The 16,507-nt window shown below is 38.8% G+C and overlaps 1 protein-coding gene and 1 non-coding gene across 4 annotated transcripts in view; one reads left to right on the plus strand and one right to left on the minus strand.

The window, feature by feature from the left end:
• The window catches only part of INTS7 (integrator complex subunit 7), a 102,833-nt gene that overhangs the window by 85,477 nt on the left and 849 nt on the right, over nt 1-16,507 (minus strand). For 2 of the 3 annotated variants that reach the window (XM_033200712.1, XM_033200711.1), the window contains 2 exons: nt 2,807-2,936; nt 1,525-1,671 (listed from right to left, as the gene is read on the minus strand). In XM_033200712.1, the coding sequence (XP_033056603.1) occupies nt 1,525-1,671; nt 2,807-2,936 (277 nt within the window). Of the gene's footprint in view, nt 1-1,499; nt 1,672-2,806; nt 2,937-16,507 lie in introns of all 3 variants that reach the window. The other variant, XM_033200713.1, reaches the window with a different exon arrangement.
• LOC117077065 lies at nt 7,301-7,420 on the plus strand. Its single transcript, XR_004434651.1, has one exon. It is a non-coding gene; the product is annotated as a small nucleolar RNA SNORA26 (small nucleolar RNA).

Consider the following 16,507-nt stretch of genomic DNA (forward strand, 5'->3'; position numbering starts at 1 on the left):
GTATTTTTAGTAGAGATGGGGTTTCACTGTATTAGCCAGGATGGTCTCGATCTCCTGACCTCGTGATCCACCCGTCTCGGCCTCCCAAAGTGCTGGGATTACAGGCTTGAGCCACCACGCCCGGCCAAACTTAGTATCTTTCTATGTCAGCATATATAGACTCACAACTCACTTTACTCTTTAAAAGTTACACAGTAGTTCACAAATAGCCATTCCTACATTGATTTTTCCCCAATTTTTCATTCCACAAAAATGACACTATAATCATCTATATACATATATTCACCAGCTTTTAAAAATGATTTATTTTAAAAATTCCTACAGGTATATTTGCTGAAGTAAAGGGTAAAAATATCTTAAGTTTCAATTCTGGGCCAGATGCAGTGGCTCCCACCTGTAATCCCAACACTATGGTAGGCTGAGGTGGGCAGATCACCTGAGGTCAGGTGTCAAGACCAGCCAGCCTGGCCAACATGGTGAAATCGTGTCTCTACTAAAAGTAAAAAAATTAGCTGAGCGTGGTGGCGGGCACCTATAATCCCAGCTACTTGGGAGGCTGCGGCAGGAGAATTGTCTGAACCCAGGAGGCAGAGGTTGCAGTGAGCCGAGACCACGCCACTGCACTCCAGCCTGGACGACAGACTGAGACTCCATCTCAATAAATAAATAAATAAATAAATAAATTCTATTGAATATAGCTTTCAAAAGACGAAAATCAATTAACTGACTTTAAAATATCACATACTGCTCACAATTTAATCACTCAACAGGCAAAGAAATGACAAAAGCACTAAATTCTGAACAAGAAGGAAGAACTGATTCTTGGTGTGGAAAAAAGGACATTCAGGGAAGATGTGACATCCCGAACTTCCTGGTTAAAAAGAAGACTGTCTGGGCAGGGTAGGTCAGAAATGAACCCTATAATTTAGGAAAGTGAATTTCAAAAGATATAAAAAGTTATAGATATGATTCTATAAATGGCAGAGCTAAAAAGAGAATATAGTTCTAGCTGGATATAAGGCTTACAAAATGAAATTCTAACAAATACATTTTTTAAAATATGCCAAGAAAGAAAAGAAAAAGCTAAAGAAACTATAGTGGTTGTATCTGATGTTCTCCAGTGAGATCAAGTATGATCTGTCACATTAAAAATGATCACATAATCAGGGAAGAATATAGAAAACTGACAGAAAACATTAAGTACAAGGTCAGGAAGGCAAAGTTCAAAATGAGCTGAGGCTGTTATATTGAGATCCACCAAGTTATTTGATCAGAACACCTACCTATATAGAGATGCATTTCAAACACAAGTTAGGCAACAATTTATAACCAAAACAGTTAACATAGATGTTAACTAAAAAGCATTTGCAGATTGGGATGGTTATCACAGTTTTGCCTTGACTCTTAGTCAAAAAACCAAAAACAACTCCTAATATTCAAAACGAAAAATGTAAATATACTGCCTTTTTTGTACATAACTACAGTTCAAATAATCTTACAGTGAATTATTACAATACAGTATACCGGAGGGTGATGGCTCTTGCCACGGGATCATTACTATGAATCACAGAAAAAATTCTCTTCACAAATTCATCCACGTTTAGAATCTTCTCCAAATGTTTCTCACTTTGTTGGGTAACTTTAAGAACACACAGCCTCAGGAAATTATTTCTAGAAAAACCAGAAATAAAATAAATTAGGTCACTTTAGAAAGTAATATTTAGGCCGGGCGCGGTGGCTCAAGCCTGTAATCCCAGCACTTTGGGAGGCCGAGACGGGCGGATCACGAGGTCAGGAGATCGAGACCATCCTGGCTAATACGGTGAAACCCTGTCTCTACTTAAAAATACAAAAAAAAAACTAGCCGGGCGACGAGGCGGGCGCCTGTAGTCCCAGCTACTCGGGAGGCTGAGGCAGGAGAATGGCGTAAACCCGGGAGGCGGAGCTTGCAGTGAGCTGAGATCCGGCCACTGCACTCCAGCCTGGGTGGCAGAGCAAGACTCCGTCTCAAAAAAAAAAAAAAAAAAGAAAGTAATATTTAATTAGGAACCAAAGCAACACTAATAATATTAAATTTTAGCAACAGCAAATATTTTTCAATCTTATCATTATTTGTTTCACTACTAAAAGAGTTACTTAAAGTTTGTACTTTATGTGGACACTAAGCATAAGCAGTTAGCTATGCTATAGTCTTGCTGCAAGACACCAAAATGGCAGTGACACAAGGAGAAGACCTAGAGCAGAACTAAATCTCCTCAAACTGTATTATAACCAAGGCCAGGAAGTCAGATGGTCTTTCTCTTCTCTTGCGCTTATTCCACAACTTCTCTTCTCCTCAAGTGTGGTATTGTGTACATATGAGCACATGAGGGCATGGAGAATGGCAGAAAGCAGCAGAAGAGGGAATGGTGGGGGCGAAAAAGCAAACAGGCATGTATTCAGTGCTTATATGTTTCAGGTACTTCACAGACATGCATCTCATGCTATAAAATAAATTATTAAATCAGCAACTTCTCAAAAACAATCTGTACAAAGCCCCAGATTTTCCTGAAGTATACAGTAAAATATCAAGGTTGTCTTAATTTTATTCTGTTCTCCAAAGAAATAAGTATTGTCTAAATTATACTCCTCATTTTTGCTTTAAACGTCATTAAATCTTACACTGATGTGCTGCACAGGTCATGTGTGTCCACTAATGGTAACTAACCAGGTGGAAGTCCTAAAAGGCAAAAAGAAAAAGACCACAATAGAAAACAAGAAATATGAACAAAGTACTTTAGAACATTGAGCCTTTAAAAAGACTTACCCAACTCTGAAAACATCAGCTAACTTTAGGAATGCAGAATTGATAAGAATAGGGAATGGATACTTCTGAAAAAGTCTGGGAAAGCGAACAACTGCTTCGCACTGTTCACCAAGTTTGCCAGATCTTAGGCCTATGGAAAAAAAAAGCAGAGAGAGGGAAGAACAGTTTGCATATTTGTGGCTACAAAGCAAAAATAGCAATATTAATTTACTAGATAGTGAAGAAATAATCATTCTTAAGAAGCAGGTAAAGTATAATTCATTACCCTTTTAAAAGTAAAAATGATATATCAAATAGTAATCTGGAAATCACTACTTTTAGATAAATAATAATGAAAAAAATTTTTAAGGTACGAGTTAAGAATATTCAAAGCCACAAAATAAAGCTCAACACATTTAAAAGGACTGAAATCATACAATGCATGTTTTCTGACCACATGGAATTAAATTAGAAAAAAGAAAATAAAAAAGCACCTTTATCCCATAGGTGGCTAGGCATGGTGGCTCATACCGGTAATCTCAACACTTTGAGAGGCTGGGAAAAGGAGGACTGCTTGAGCTCAGGAGTTCACGACCAGCCTGAACAACATAGTAAGACCTCGTCTCTACGAAAAAAAAAAAAAAAAAAAAAATCCAAGTGTGGTGGTGTGCGCCTGTGGACCCAGCTACTGGGGAGGCTGAGGTGGATGAATCACTTGAGCCTGGGAGGCTGAAGCTGCGGTGAACTGTGATTATGTCACCGTGCTCCAGCCTGGGCAGCAGTGCAAGACCCCATCTCAAAAAAAAAATTTTAAGTAACAAATAAATAAATAACCCACAGCTGAAAGAAGAAATTAGAAAAATATTTTGAACTGAATGAAAATAAAACCACAATCTATGGAATGCAACTAGAGTAGTGCTTCAAGGAACATTTATAACATTGAAGGCTTATATTAAGAAAGAAGAAAGTTCTCAAATCAATAATCTAATAAAGGTACCAACATAATTCAATGTGGAAAGAATAATCTTTTAAACATGTGATTCTGGAAAAGCTAGATAAGCATAGCAAAAAGAATCAACCTCCTCCCTTGCATCATACACAAAAATTAACTCAAAATGAACCACAGACCTCACTGTAAGAGCTAAAATTATAAACTATGTAGAAGAAGACATAAAGAAAATTTTTATGAGCTTGGGTTAGGCAAAGAATTCTTAGATAAAACAAAAGGCATAAATCATAAAATAAAAAAGTGGTAAGTTAAATTCCATCAAAATTTAAAACTGCTCTTCAAAAGACACTGTTAAGATGAAAAGACAACCCACATACTGAAAGAAAACATTTACAAAACACATATGTGATAAAGGACTTCATCCACAGTTGTTGTAAATCAATAATACAAACCAATTTTTTAAACGGACAAGAATTAAAGAGAAATTTCATTGAGGAAAAAATATGGATGGCAAATATGAGCACATGAACAGATGCTCAACAGTGTCATCAGGGAAATGAAGATTTAAAACTCCAATAAGATACCACTACACATTCACTAGAATGGCAAAAACTTTAAAAAGACCAACAATGCAAGTGCTAATGAGGATATGGGGTAACTATAACTCTCACACATTGTCAGTAAGAATGTAAAACTGTACAGCTCTTTTGACAACCCTCTGGCTCTTTCCTTTAATTTTCATTTTTCTTTTATTTTAGATTCAGGGGGTACATGTGCAAGTTTGCTAATGGGTATACTGTGAGACGATGAAGTTTGGGGTATGAATGATCCCATTACCCAGGTAGTGAGAGCATAGTACCCAATAGGTAGTTTTTCAACTCTTCCCCTCTCCCTCCCTGCTTACTTTTAGAGTCCTGGGTGTCTACTGTCCATGTGTACCCAAAGCTTAGCTCCCACTTATAAGTGAGAACATACAGTATTTGATTTTCTGTTCCTACATTAATCTGCTTAGGGTAATGGCCTCCGGCTGCATCCATGCTGCTGCAAAAGATATGTTTTCATTCTTTTTTATGGCTGCATAGTATTCCATGGTGTATATATACCACATTTTCTTTATTCAATCTATGATTGACATGCATCTAGGTTGATTCCATATGTTTGTTATAGTTAACAGTGCTGGGATAAACATATGAGTATATGTGTCTTTTGGGTAGAATGATTTATTTTCTTTTGGGTATATATCCAGTAATGGGATTACTGGGTTGAATGGCAGTTCTAAGTTCTTTGACAAATCTCCAAACTGCTTTCTACACTGGCTGAACTAATTTACATTCCCACCAACAGCACATATATAAGCATTCCCTTTTCTTCACAGCCCTTACCAGCATGTTATTTTTTGACTTTTCAATAAGAGCCACATTGACTGGTGTGAGATGGTATCTCACTATGGTTTTAATTTACATTTCTCTGATGATTACTGAAGCTGAGCATTTTTTTCATGTTTGTGGACTGCTTGTATGTCTTCTTTTGAGAATGTCTTTTCATGTCCTTTGCCCACTTTTTAATAGGGTTATTTGGTTTTTGCTTGTTGAATTAAGTTCCTTATAGACTAGATATTATACCTTTGTCAGATACGTAGTTTGCAAATATTTTCTTCCATTCTGTAGGCTGTTTACTCTGTTGATAGTTTCTTTCGCTGTGCAGATGCTCTTTTGCTTAATCAGGTCCCATTGGTCAATTTTTGGTTTTGTTGCAACTGCTTTTGAGGATTTAGCCATAAATTCCTTCCCGAGGCTGATGTCGAGAATGGTACTTCCTAGGTTTTCTTCTAGGATTCTTACAGTTTGAGATCTTACATTTGAATATTAAATCCACCTTGAGTTAATTTTTGTATATGGTGAAAGTGAGGGGGGTCCAGTTTCATTCATCTGCATAGGGCTAGCCAGCTATCCCTGTACCATTTATTGCACAGGGAGTCCTTTTCCCATTGCTTATTTTTATCAACTTTGTTGAAGATCAGATGGCTGTAGGTGTGCAGCTTTATCTCTGGGTTCTCTATTCTGCTGTCTGTGTGACTGCCTGTGTGCCAATACCATGCTGTTTTGGTTACTGTGGCCTTATAGAATAGTTTGAAATTGGGTAACGCGATGCCTTCAGTTTTGTTATTTTCCTTAGGATTGGTTTGGCTATTTAGACTCTTTTTTGGTTCCACATGAATTTTAGAAGAGTTTTTTTTTCTAATTCTGTGAAAAATGACGTTGATAGTTTGACAGTAATAGCACTCTGTAGATTGCTTTGGGCAGTGTGGCCATTTTAACGATATTGATTCTTCCAATCCATGAACGTGGAATGTTTTTCCATTTGTGTCACCTATGATTCCTTTTGGTAGTGTTTTGTAGTTCTCCTTGTAGAGATCTTTTACCTCCTTGGTTAGAGGTATTCCTAGGCATTTTATTTTTTGTTGGTTCTTTTTTAATACAGGTAAACATACTATACACATAGCAATGCTACTTTTAGCTATTTATCCAAATGAAATGAAAACATATGTCCACACAAAGATCTGTATGAAAATATTCACAGCAGTTTTATTCATTAATAGCCCCAAACTGGAAACACATATGTTCACCAACTGGTAAATGAATAAACAAAACTGTGGTATATCCATACAATGAACTACTACTCAGCAATAAAAAAGGAACCAGTTACTGATGCATACAACAACAAAGGTGGATCTCTGTTGTGTAGCTTTGAAATGATTACAAACACATAGTCTGCTATTGTGACCGATATGTTCTGCTGTGGTAAGAACATGGAGTGTAATCTCCCTCCCTGCTGACATGGCTCCTAGCATTGAAAACCTTGTTGTCATCATGGATCTCCAGTGTTGGTCAGATCTTCTCTCCAGAGAACATCTCATAGAAAGGTACACCTCAAACTTCAACTAGACTTTACATTCACAGTGGCCTGTTTCCATCCTAAATGCACAACTAGACTTTACTTATTGGACTCTAAATGAAACTAGTATTCACTTACATGTGGTTTATGGACTTTGTCTATCAAATGTGTTCCCTGTGAGATTTGTTCTTATTATTCTCCCCCTCTAAACATTGTGAACAAGGTGGGGAAAACTCTTTCTGTATGGTAATAAACTATGTGATTTGTGAAATCATACCTTATTTTAACCACATAAAACAATCTCAAAATCATTATGCTGAGTGAAAGAAGCCAGACCCGAAAGACTACAGTTACTTACTGTATGATTCTGTTTTATATGACATTCTGGAAGAGGCAAAACTATAGGGACAAAAAACAGATTGGTGGTAGCCAGGAGCTAGAGAGAGGGAACTGACTGCACAGGGGCACAAGGAAAGTTTTTTGGGTAAAGGAAATATTCTATGTCTTGACTATGATCATGGTTTCATGACTACATACATTTGGTGAATTTTATCTGACACAAATTATACCTCACTAAATCTGATTTTTTAAAAAATAAAAAAAAACCCAACCAACAAAAAAGAATTAATATTCAATTTTCTAAAAAATTCATTAAGAATTCGCCCTTTCCTATGCCCTTTTAAGGTTGATGTAGTGCTTTAAGAAGCTAATATAGAAGGATAAAGTAAGTTTCTAAAAAACCCAGAGAAGAGATTGGAAAACTCCTCTGGATCCTGCCTGGAGTCACAGCTGAATCAGGAAAAAAAAAAAATTCACTAAGAGTGAATACATGGTAAGGATGTAGTAGCATCAATTTCAAATGTCTCTGTTTAGTATTTTACCAGTCACAAAATGCTAATTATATCCTCACAGGAATAAGTATCTTAGAATATCTCCATCCAGTAACCTTTGATTATTCTTACAAAAACAAGAAAGGAGGCCAGGCGCAGTGGCTCACGCCTGTAATCCCAGCACTTTGGTAGGCCGAGGCAGGCAGATCACCTGAGGCCAGGAGTTCAAGACCAGCCTGGGCAATATGGTAAAATCCCATCTCTACCAAAAAAAAAATACAAAAATTAGCCCAGCGTGATGGCAGGGACCTGTAATCACAGCTACTCAGGAGGCTGAGGCACGAGAATTGCTTGAACTTGGAGGCAGAGGTTGCAGTGAGCCAGTATTGCACCACTGCACTCCAACTTGGGTGACAGAGACCCTGTCTCCAAAAAGCAAAAAGACAAAGGAAATCTGAAGGCTCTTCCTAGTTGCCACAATGTTTTATACAAAAGACAACCACAAAGTAAAACTGCATAGGTAATTTCTCTCATTTACTAATGAGTGATGTTCTGTAATACACTCACGTTAGTTATTCAGTACTTAGAACATTATTTCCTCATAGGAAAATAATAGCACTATCAGCACTCATAGTACTCTGGAATCTAATAACCATTTATAATAAAAGTTTCTATGGGATAATGAATTAACATTTCTAACTGAGATAGAACACATTCCTCCATCTGGTCCCTCCTCCCCTTCACCCCCATATACACACAAAGAACTGCCTCTGAAGCTCTAGAAATATTTTTCCTATCAAACACACAATGCCAAAAGGGATAATTCCACATAGCTGGCAGTGTGGCTCACGTAGCCTTAAAGGCTTTTCTAAAAGCCTGATATGAAAAACGGGTCAAGGGACACACAGATAAGGCACAGAAGAGGAAAGACATAGCTGAGGATGGAGGTGAGAGGAAGAGACAAGGAACAGAGATGTGTGCTTATGCATATGTGTTGGCAAAGGAGTTGAAAAAATCCACATTAATTGGATTGTTTCATTTTCTTCTCACTTCCAGTAGCTGAGTTACATACAAAGGATGGTAAAGTTCTGTTTGTAATGAATTAACCTTGGCTGAGATGAAAAAGGTATAGTAGGAAACAGCCTATGTACAGGTAGTCTCCTTGACAGAATATAACCATGTTTTATCTTCCCTGAAAAACAGAACCAAAGACCATATTGATTTGTTTAAACATGCTGATTTAAAATGTACCAAAGATTATTTTGAATGAAGCCAGAGAATGTTTTCTCTAATATCGTCAAACTTTTTTATCTGAGATAAAGTAGACTCTCATTCCTCTATAATAACTCCATGGGGTAAATAAGCTAAAGAATACGAAATCTCTTCTGTATTTTCTGATATAAGAGCCCTTCTTAGGAAAGAGGAAGTGAGAAGGAGGCTGCCTCTGAAGGATAGGAGTTAAGGTGAAAAAGAAGGAAAAAGTGCTTTAAAGGCTTATAATTTAGCAACAGCCCTGGTTTGGGATAGTATGGTACTCATCTTGCTTGCTCTAGGCCAATTTTGTAAGCACTGGAAAATAGGAGCTCAGCACATTCCAGTTCTAGTACAAGAGGGTTAGACATTTTATTTGTATTGCTTGCTACAGGAAGAATGCCCTGGTCATAAGACCACTAATCATAAGAATACTACTGTGAGCCCAGAGATAAGATTAAGAAGGATGGATGTGATTGCCATACCTACATTTTATTTTGTATTCTTCCACCAAAAAACAAAACAAAACAAAAACAAAAACAGATCTCTCCTGCTTTTCTGTGCCTGGACTTAAACAGTGCTTAACTCAGTTGCAACATGCATGTAGACCAGGGGAATTAAAATAGGCTGTAAAATCATTTATTCATTCAAAATTCATTTGGCAGAAGTAAAGCATGCATTATTCTAATCTTATTTTGCACTTAAAATGTGCAGAGCTTTTTGCCACGCTAGTGGTTTTCAGCTTTGTTCTGCATCAGCAATATCTGTTAAGTTTTTGAAAAATATCTGTGCTACGGGTTTTACTCCAAACCTACTAAATATACGGGGCAGAGTCCCAGGCATCTGTTTAACTGTTTTGAAAAGGTTGTTTTTTGTTTTTTTTTTTTTAAGACAGTCTCACTCTGTCGCCCAGGCTGGAGTGCAGTGGCGTGATCTCAGCTCACTGCAACCTCCGCCCCCGGGGTTCAACTGATTCTTGTGACTTAGCCTGCCGAGCAGCTGGGATTATAGGTGTGCACCACCACACCCGGTTAAGTTTTATATTTTTAGTAGAGATGGGATTTCACCATGTTGGCCAGGCTGATCTCAAACTCCCAACCTCAGGTGATCCTCCCGCCTCAGCCTCCCAAAGTACTAGGATTACAGGCATGAGCCACTGTGCCCAGCCAGCACCTAGATTCTCAAGTTAACTTCTGCCACTTGATAATTTATTTGACTGGCCTGCCCACACTGATTATACTGGAGGTAGAAAACTACTAGGCTGCTGAATTTGGTCCTCAGAATGCTGTTATCTGACAGGCACAATGTTTTTAAAGGTTTTGAACACACTGTCAGGTTTTACAAATCATACTTCACATAAAACCCCGGGATCTCTGGTTTTAGAAAAGTAAAAGATCTGAAATGTTACTGAAGAAGGTAGGAGTGTCTGACCAAAGAAACATAGTAGTACTGCAGAAACATTACAGTACTGCAGGTCCGTGTTGAAGGTCAGTGTGTATTTGGCTGCCATTTATGATAGCCATATACCCTATTGTATGACTTTCTGCAGCAATTTTTGACTGCCTTTAGGGATAGTAAAGAATGGAACCTTGGATGGGAATTTAAAGTACTGGAAAGAAAGTAAATGAAGTTAATAAAATGAGGGACCATGAAATCTAAGCTGAACAAAGAAGTAAAACAGGTACAGAAAAGAAGAGAGGTGAAATACTGAGGTCTGAATGAAAATAAAGACTAGCCAAAATAGCAGTTAATCATAATGCTAATGATGATACACATGAAGTGCTTATTCTGTGCCAGTCACTCTAAGCACTTTACATGTATTAAAGTCTCACTAAAAATCACATAAATTAGGCACCATTATTTTCCCCATTTGAAAGGTGAGAAAACAGGCACAGACCAGTTAAGCAATTTGCATAAGAAACAACAATGCTAACAAATGACAGAGTTGGGATTCAAATTCCGGTAATGTGGCTCCGGAGGCTATAGTGCTAACCATTATGCTAAAATGCATCTATAGCAAGCAACTAGAAAGAAAGAGATTAAGATTCAAGAATGAGACATTTAAATGAGTGATTAAATAGTGGAATTCTGAGGTGACGAATTCTAGGGAATTAGGGGAATGCCATAAATGATGGTAAACTTGGGGTCTGGGATATACATTAATCAAGTTTTCAAAACAGCACAAATCTCCAAGTAGCATCTATCAGCAGTTCTTAGCTGCAAGCAACAGAAGCTAACTCTGGCTTATTAGACAGAAAATGAGTTTATTAAAAGCTTAAGAAACATTTTTAAGGCTAAATTTCTAGGAACACCTAATATCACACTACCCAAACAACTGGATGGAGGAACCCTGTCTTTGGTAGGAAACACCAGATGCAACAATTAGCTCTGCTGTCTTCTAGGAATATTGTAGCCATTGTTGTTGCTACTGTACACTAGAAATACCGCTGCTGCCAGGGCAGAACTGTGAGTGGACAGTTCAACTCTTCCTTCTTGCATCTCTAACTTCTAAATCAGACAGTGTGAAGGAGGTGTGTCTGATTGGCAGAGCCTAAGTCAGATCCTGCATTCTTGCAAGGGAAACTAGGAAATGAGTTTTTGCTTCTACCTTGGTTAGACAAGGTTCATGCTATGGGACATTCCTTAAGCACAAAAAGAGTGTTCAAAAGATATTAAGCAACCATCAACATAACTAACATCCACTACAAAGAACACCACAAATAAAGCCTTACCAAACAAACACAATTTAGGAGAATTTGTGACATACATTCGCTTTAGCTAAGAAATGAGGACGATTCGAAATTGAACCATAACACAAACAAATCTTGAAATCTATACATTAATAAAAGGTGTGAGGGGGGACATGGGTAGAAATATGAACACAAGCATACAACCCACAGCTTAAAAAATTGATGGCAAAGCCAATTTTTATATTTAAAAAGCAGAAATAGAAACAAGTAAAATGATAGTGAAAACTAATGATGCATTAATAAGGCAGCATCCATTCCCCCAAATTTCAGAAAATGTATGTAAATGTACATGGTAAGATATATGCAACGTCATCCAGTACGCACATGAGAGTACTAATTTAGAATCCTAAACAAATTTGAGTTTATGAATACCAATTTCTAGGAATATTTAATAACTTACTTTGCAAATTCCAAGACAGTAAATCTTAGTAATATACAAGAATGAGTCTGTGGGTTTCAGTAAAAACTTGAATTTTTGGATTAGTTCATAGCCCATGAAGGAATTACCAACCAGGCTGCTGGTTTTTATGTGGCATTAAGTTGCCCAGAGTCTCACCTTAGCTTCAATTCTATATGTTTTTGTTTGTTTTGGTTTTTGAGACCGAGTTTCATTCTTGTCGCCCAGGATGGAGTGCAATGGCACAATCTCAGCTCACTGCAACCTCTGCCTCCTGGGTTCAAGTGACTCTCTTGTCTCAGCCTCCCCAGTAGCTGGGATTACAGGTGTCTGCCACCACCCCCAGCTAATTTTTGTATTTTTAGTAGAGACAGGGTTTCACCATCTTAGGCAGGTTGGTCTCAAACTCGTGACCTCAGGTGATCCGCCCACCTCGCCCTCCCAAAGTGCTGCAATGATAGGTGTGAGCCACTGCCCCCCGCCTAATTCTACATGATTTTATAGGTCCGCTTCTCAACACTCTCAGACTGTGTGGCCTGGCAGCAGAGATTCTCAGGAGAAAGAATTTGACTCAGTGTGGGTCACATGCCTCCTTCCGAATCAATCAGTTCCATAGCTGGAACTGATTTCAGTTTCCTGATTCACATCATTTCTCTACTTCATAACTAAATTTTTCATTAAGCACACCATCAAGCTTTTTCACGCAGCATTATGTTCACCAGCACCTCTAGTAACAAATCTACCCTCTATATTTCCTCCCTTCCCATTGCATCAGCTGCAAGAAAAGGAATGAGCCACTGCTCTCTTCCCCATTGCTTTCATCTCATCCTTTCCAAGGTCAACACTGCAGAAGGCAGATAGGCTGAATAATGTCATTTAAGAGACTCCTCTTTTCCCAGGTGGAAGGAGATCTTGCATAAGTTTTCCCAAATCACCAGGATAACCTCCCATCAGCTGATCTAAAAATGTTTAGACTAAGAAATTATATTAGTGAAAAAGTTACACTAATTTTTGTGAGATGCATTCTTTATATTGCCAATTACGTATAGTAATGATTATATCCTGAAATGTGTCAGATAAACATAAGCTGTAATGTATTTGATTATAACACTTAACTCTGCTTGTGTGTGCTCAGTCAGCATGGCCATCAGCCTACAACTTTCAATGCCTTCCCACTGCACTCTGCACAAAATCCAACTTCTTGTCCTGACTAACAGCGCCACATTTGATCTAGCATTGTCTATCTCCTTATTATTTGTATGCAAATATAGCCCCTAGTCTGAGTACAGAGCCTGAGACAATGCAGGTGGTCAGTAAATATCTGTTGAGTAAATGAATAGCTATCATATGGAGGATGATTTTCCTGTTACTAACTACATTCTAAAGTAATGGAATTGAGTCAGCTTCAAAATAGTATCCACTTATTCCTATAGAGATCAGAAACAATCAGCTTACTGCCAGTGCTTGCTCAAAAGGCTCAGAATAAAGTACAATAGGTTATAAATATATAACAGGTTATGAACGGCAGCATTTCCCGAGTGTGTTTCTAGCGACACCAGTGCCACAAAATATTTATTTAAAATAGCGTCCAAAGGTTACATCTTATGTCTGTCTACTCATCTCCATTTGGATGTCTAAGAGACATCTCAAATGTAACATATCCCAAACTGATTTGATTTCACTAAACATACATACATCCTCCCAGTAGCTCAGACCAAAAACCTCTAAGTTTTCTTGACCACTTACTCTTATATCCTCATCTAATCCATTAGCAAATCTTGTTGGCTCTACCTTGAAAGTATATCCAGAATCTCTGCACTTCACACATTTTCAGTGTCACCACCTTGGTCCAGGCCACTATATTCTTTTCTCTGGATTGTGATAGTTGCCTTCTCATTGGTCTCCATACTTGGGTCCCTGACCCTCCCCACTTCAGTCTATTCTCCACACAGTAGCCAGACTGACACTTTCCAAAGGAAAGTCAGATCATGTCACACACCTGCTGATAATCCTCCATGGTTTCCTATCTCACTCAGAATGAAAGCCAGTCCTTTTGATGGTTTGCATGGCCCTACCTGAACTGGACTCTGGTTATCTTTCTTTCTTTTTTTTTTTTTTTTTTGAGACAGAGTCTTGTTCTGTTGCCCAGGCTGGAGTGCAGTGGCGTGATCTCGGCTCACTGGAAGCTCCACCTCCCGGGTTCACGACATTCTCCTGCCTCAGCCTCTCCAGTAGCTGGAACTACAGGCGCCCACCACCATGCCCGGCTAATTTTTTGTATTTTGTTTAGTAGAGACGGGGTTTCACCGTGTTAGCCAGGACAGTCTCGATCTCCTGACTTCATGATCCACCCACCTCGGCCTCCCAAAGTGCTAGGATTACAGGTGTGAGCCACCTGCACCCAACCGACTCTGGTTATCTTTCTATATTCATTCTCTATTACTTTGCTCCAGATAACCGCATGCAAAGGAGGCTTCTACCTCAGGGCCTTTGCACTTGCTGTTCCTCCACTTGATTAAGGAGGTCTTTCTTGCCTATCCTTCATAAAATAAGAAATCAACTCCAGCCCCTGATCAGTTTTCTCCAGTCCCCTTCATTGCTTCATTTTCCTTTAGAATATGTATCACTGTCTGTCACATGTTTGCTGTATTTGCTGAGTGTCTGCATCTGCTGTCTAGAATGTAAGCTCTATAAGGGCAGGAGTTTTGTTTTGTTTCATTAACTGCCATGTTCCCAGTACAAAGCCTGATCAAATAAGTCATGTGTCTGAGTGTCTGTGCTGAGGTGGGGAGATATTTCAAAAACAGTATTCTTTGGAGTTTGGGAACGAACAAAGAGTTGTAATTTGTAGCCTTCTGACCTTTAGCTCACAAAACAGAAGTACTTTAACAGGTACAAGATGAAATGACTCAATATTTAAAATACTCAACTATATTCTACATGAAACTGGCTATTTCTATAACTTAATTTCCTAACAGTTTTAAAAGGTACTGTAGGTGAGATGAAAAAGAACAAGTCATCTTTCTGAGCCTGAGATTCATCTGTAAAACATGCCGGGCATTGCTGGGAGGAGTGAAAATGATCACTTACTCTGTGTCTAAGATTGACACCTGATTTCTTTCTTACAGATATAAAATATTTTCATTTCAACTTCTCTTTAAAAAGGAGGCCGGGCGCGGTGGCTCAAGCCTGTAATCCCAGCACTTTGGGAGGCCGAGACGGGCGGATCACGAGGTCAGGAGATCGAGACCATCCTGGCTAACACGGTGAAACCCCGTCTCTACTAAAAAAAAAAAATACAAAAACTAGCCGGGCGAGGTGGCAGGCGCCTGTAGTCCCAGCTACTCGGGAGGCTGAGGCAGGAGAATGGTGTGAACCCGGGAGGCGGAGCTTGCAGTGAGCTGAGATCCGGCCACTGCACTCCAGTCCGGGCGACAGAGCGAGACTCCGCCTCCAAAAAAAAAAAAAAAAAAAGGAAAATTGTGGTTTTTTTCTTACAACTGCAAAATTTGAGGAATTAAACAATTTTAGACTCCTCTTCAGTGCCCCATCCTGATCCCTGTTCCACAACCACTATTCTACTGTCAGCATGGTACAAGCTCAGCTGGACCAGAATGATAGGAAATGTCCTTAGAACTGGTAGGGATATTAGATGCTATCCTGACCTGTAAGTTCCACTGAGGAAGAAGAAAGAGATGTATCAGAATGAGGAGGAAAGTGTTTGAAAAACATATTTAAGCCCCGGCGCAGTGGGTCATGCCTGTAATCCCAGCACTCTGGAAGGCTGAGGCGGACGGATCACCTGAGTTCAGGAGTTGGACCAACATGGTGAAACCCTGTCTCTACTAAAAATACAAAAATTAGGCGGGCGTGGTGGTAGGCGTCTGTAATCCCAGCTACTCGGGAGGCTGAGGCATGAGAATCACTTGAACCTGGGAAGCAAAGGGTGGAGTGAGCTGAGATCGCGCCACTGCACCCTAGCCTGGGCAACAGAGCAAGATTCTGTCTCCAAAAAAAAAAAGAAAAGAAAAACATATTTAATATTATAATTTTATTCTTCAGAGGAGAAAAACCCTATAGATTTGGTAAGAGAAAGAAAAGTTCAACATCATTTTCTTGGTTGATGGGGGTGCACTAAAGATACTGAGACTCAACCAAAGGAATATCCCATTGGGGGCTGTGAAATTTTTGTGTTTATCAGAAGGAGGTAAAAGCTTTTTTAAGAGCCTGGGAAACTCTTATTTAGACTAACCCACTAAAAATATTCACAGTTTAAAAAATAAACGGAAAAAGAGTCCCAAAAACGTTAATAGACATATCAAACTCAGAAAGCTGGGAAGTGGCTCAAAGGGGACTTAAAGAGAGATCCTTCTGAGTTCTAGTCCTGTTCTCCAACATTATATATTGGCTACGATTAATCAAGATTTAATTGTATACCAGCTGCCGAAATGTTTCCCGTACAATAAAAATCCTTAATATGAAACAGGTTTCATATCACCAGTCGAGTTCTTTACTGACAAATTTCCGACCTTGCTTCCCAAATCCATATCTATATCTCTTCAGCATTTACTAAATGCTTCTTTTGCATACCATTAAGTCGCTTAATATAACAATTCTGCCGGCTCAATTGTACTGTACTCACTTGGCAGA

The sequence above is a fragment of the Trachypithecus francoisi genome, unplaced genomic scaffold (genome assembly GCF_009764315.1).
Source record: "Trachypithecus francoisi isolate TF-2019V2 unplaced genomic scaffold, Tfra_2.0 Lachesis_group5, whole genome shotgun sequence".
In the NCBI taxonomy this organism is placed as follows: domain Eukaryota; kingdom Metazoa; phylum Chordata; class Mammalia; order Primates; family Cercopithecidae; genus Trachypithecus; species Trachypithecus francoisi.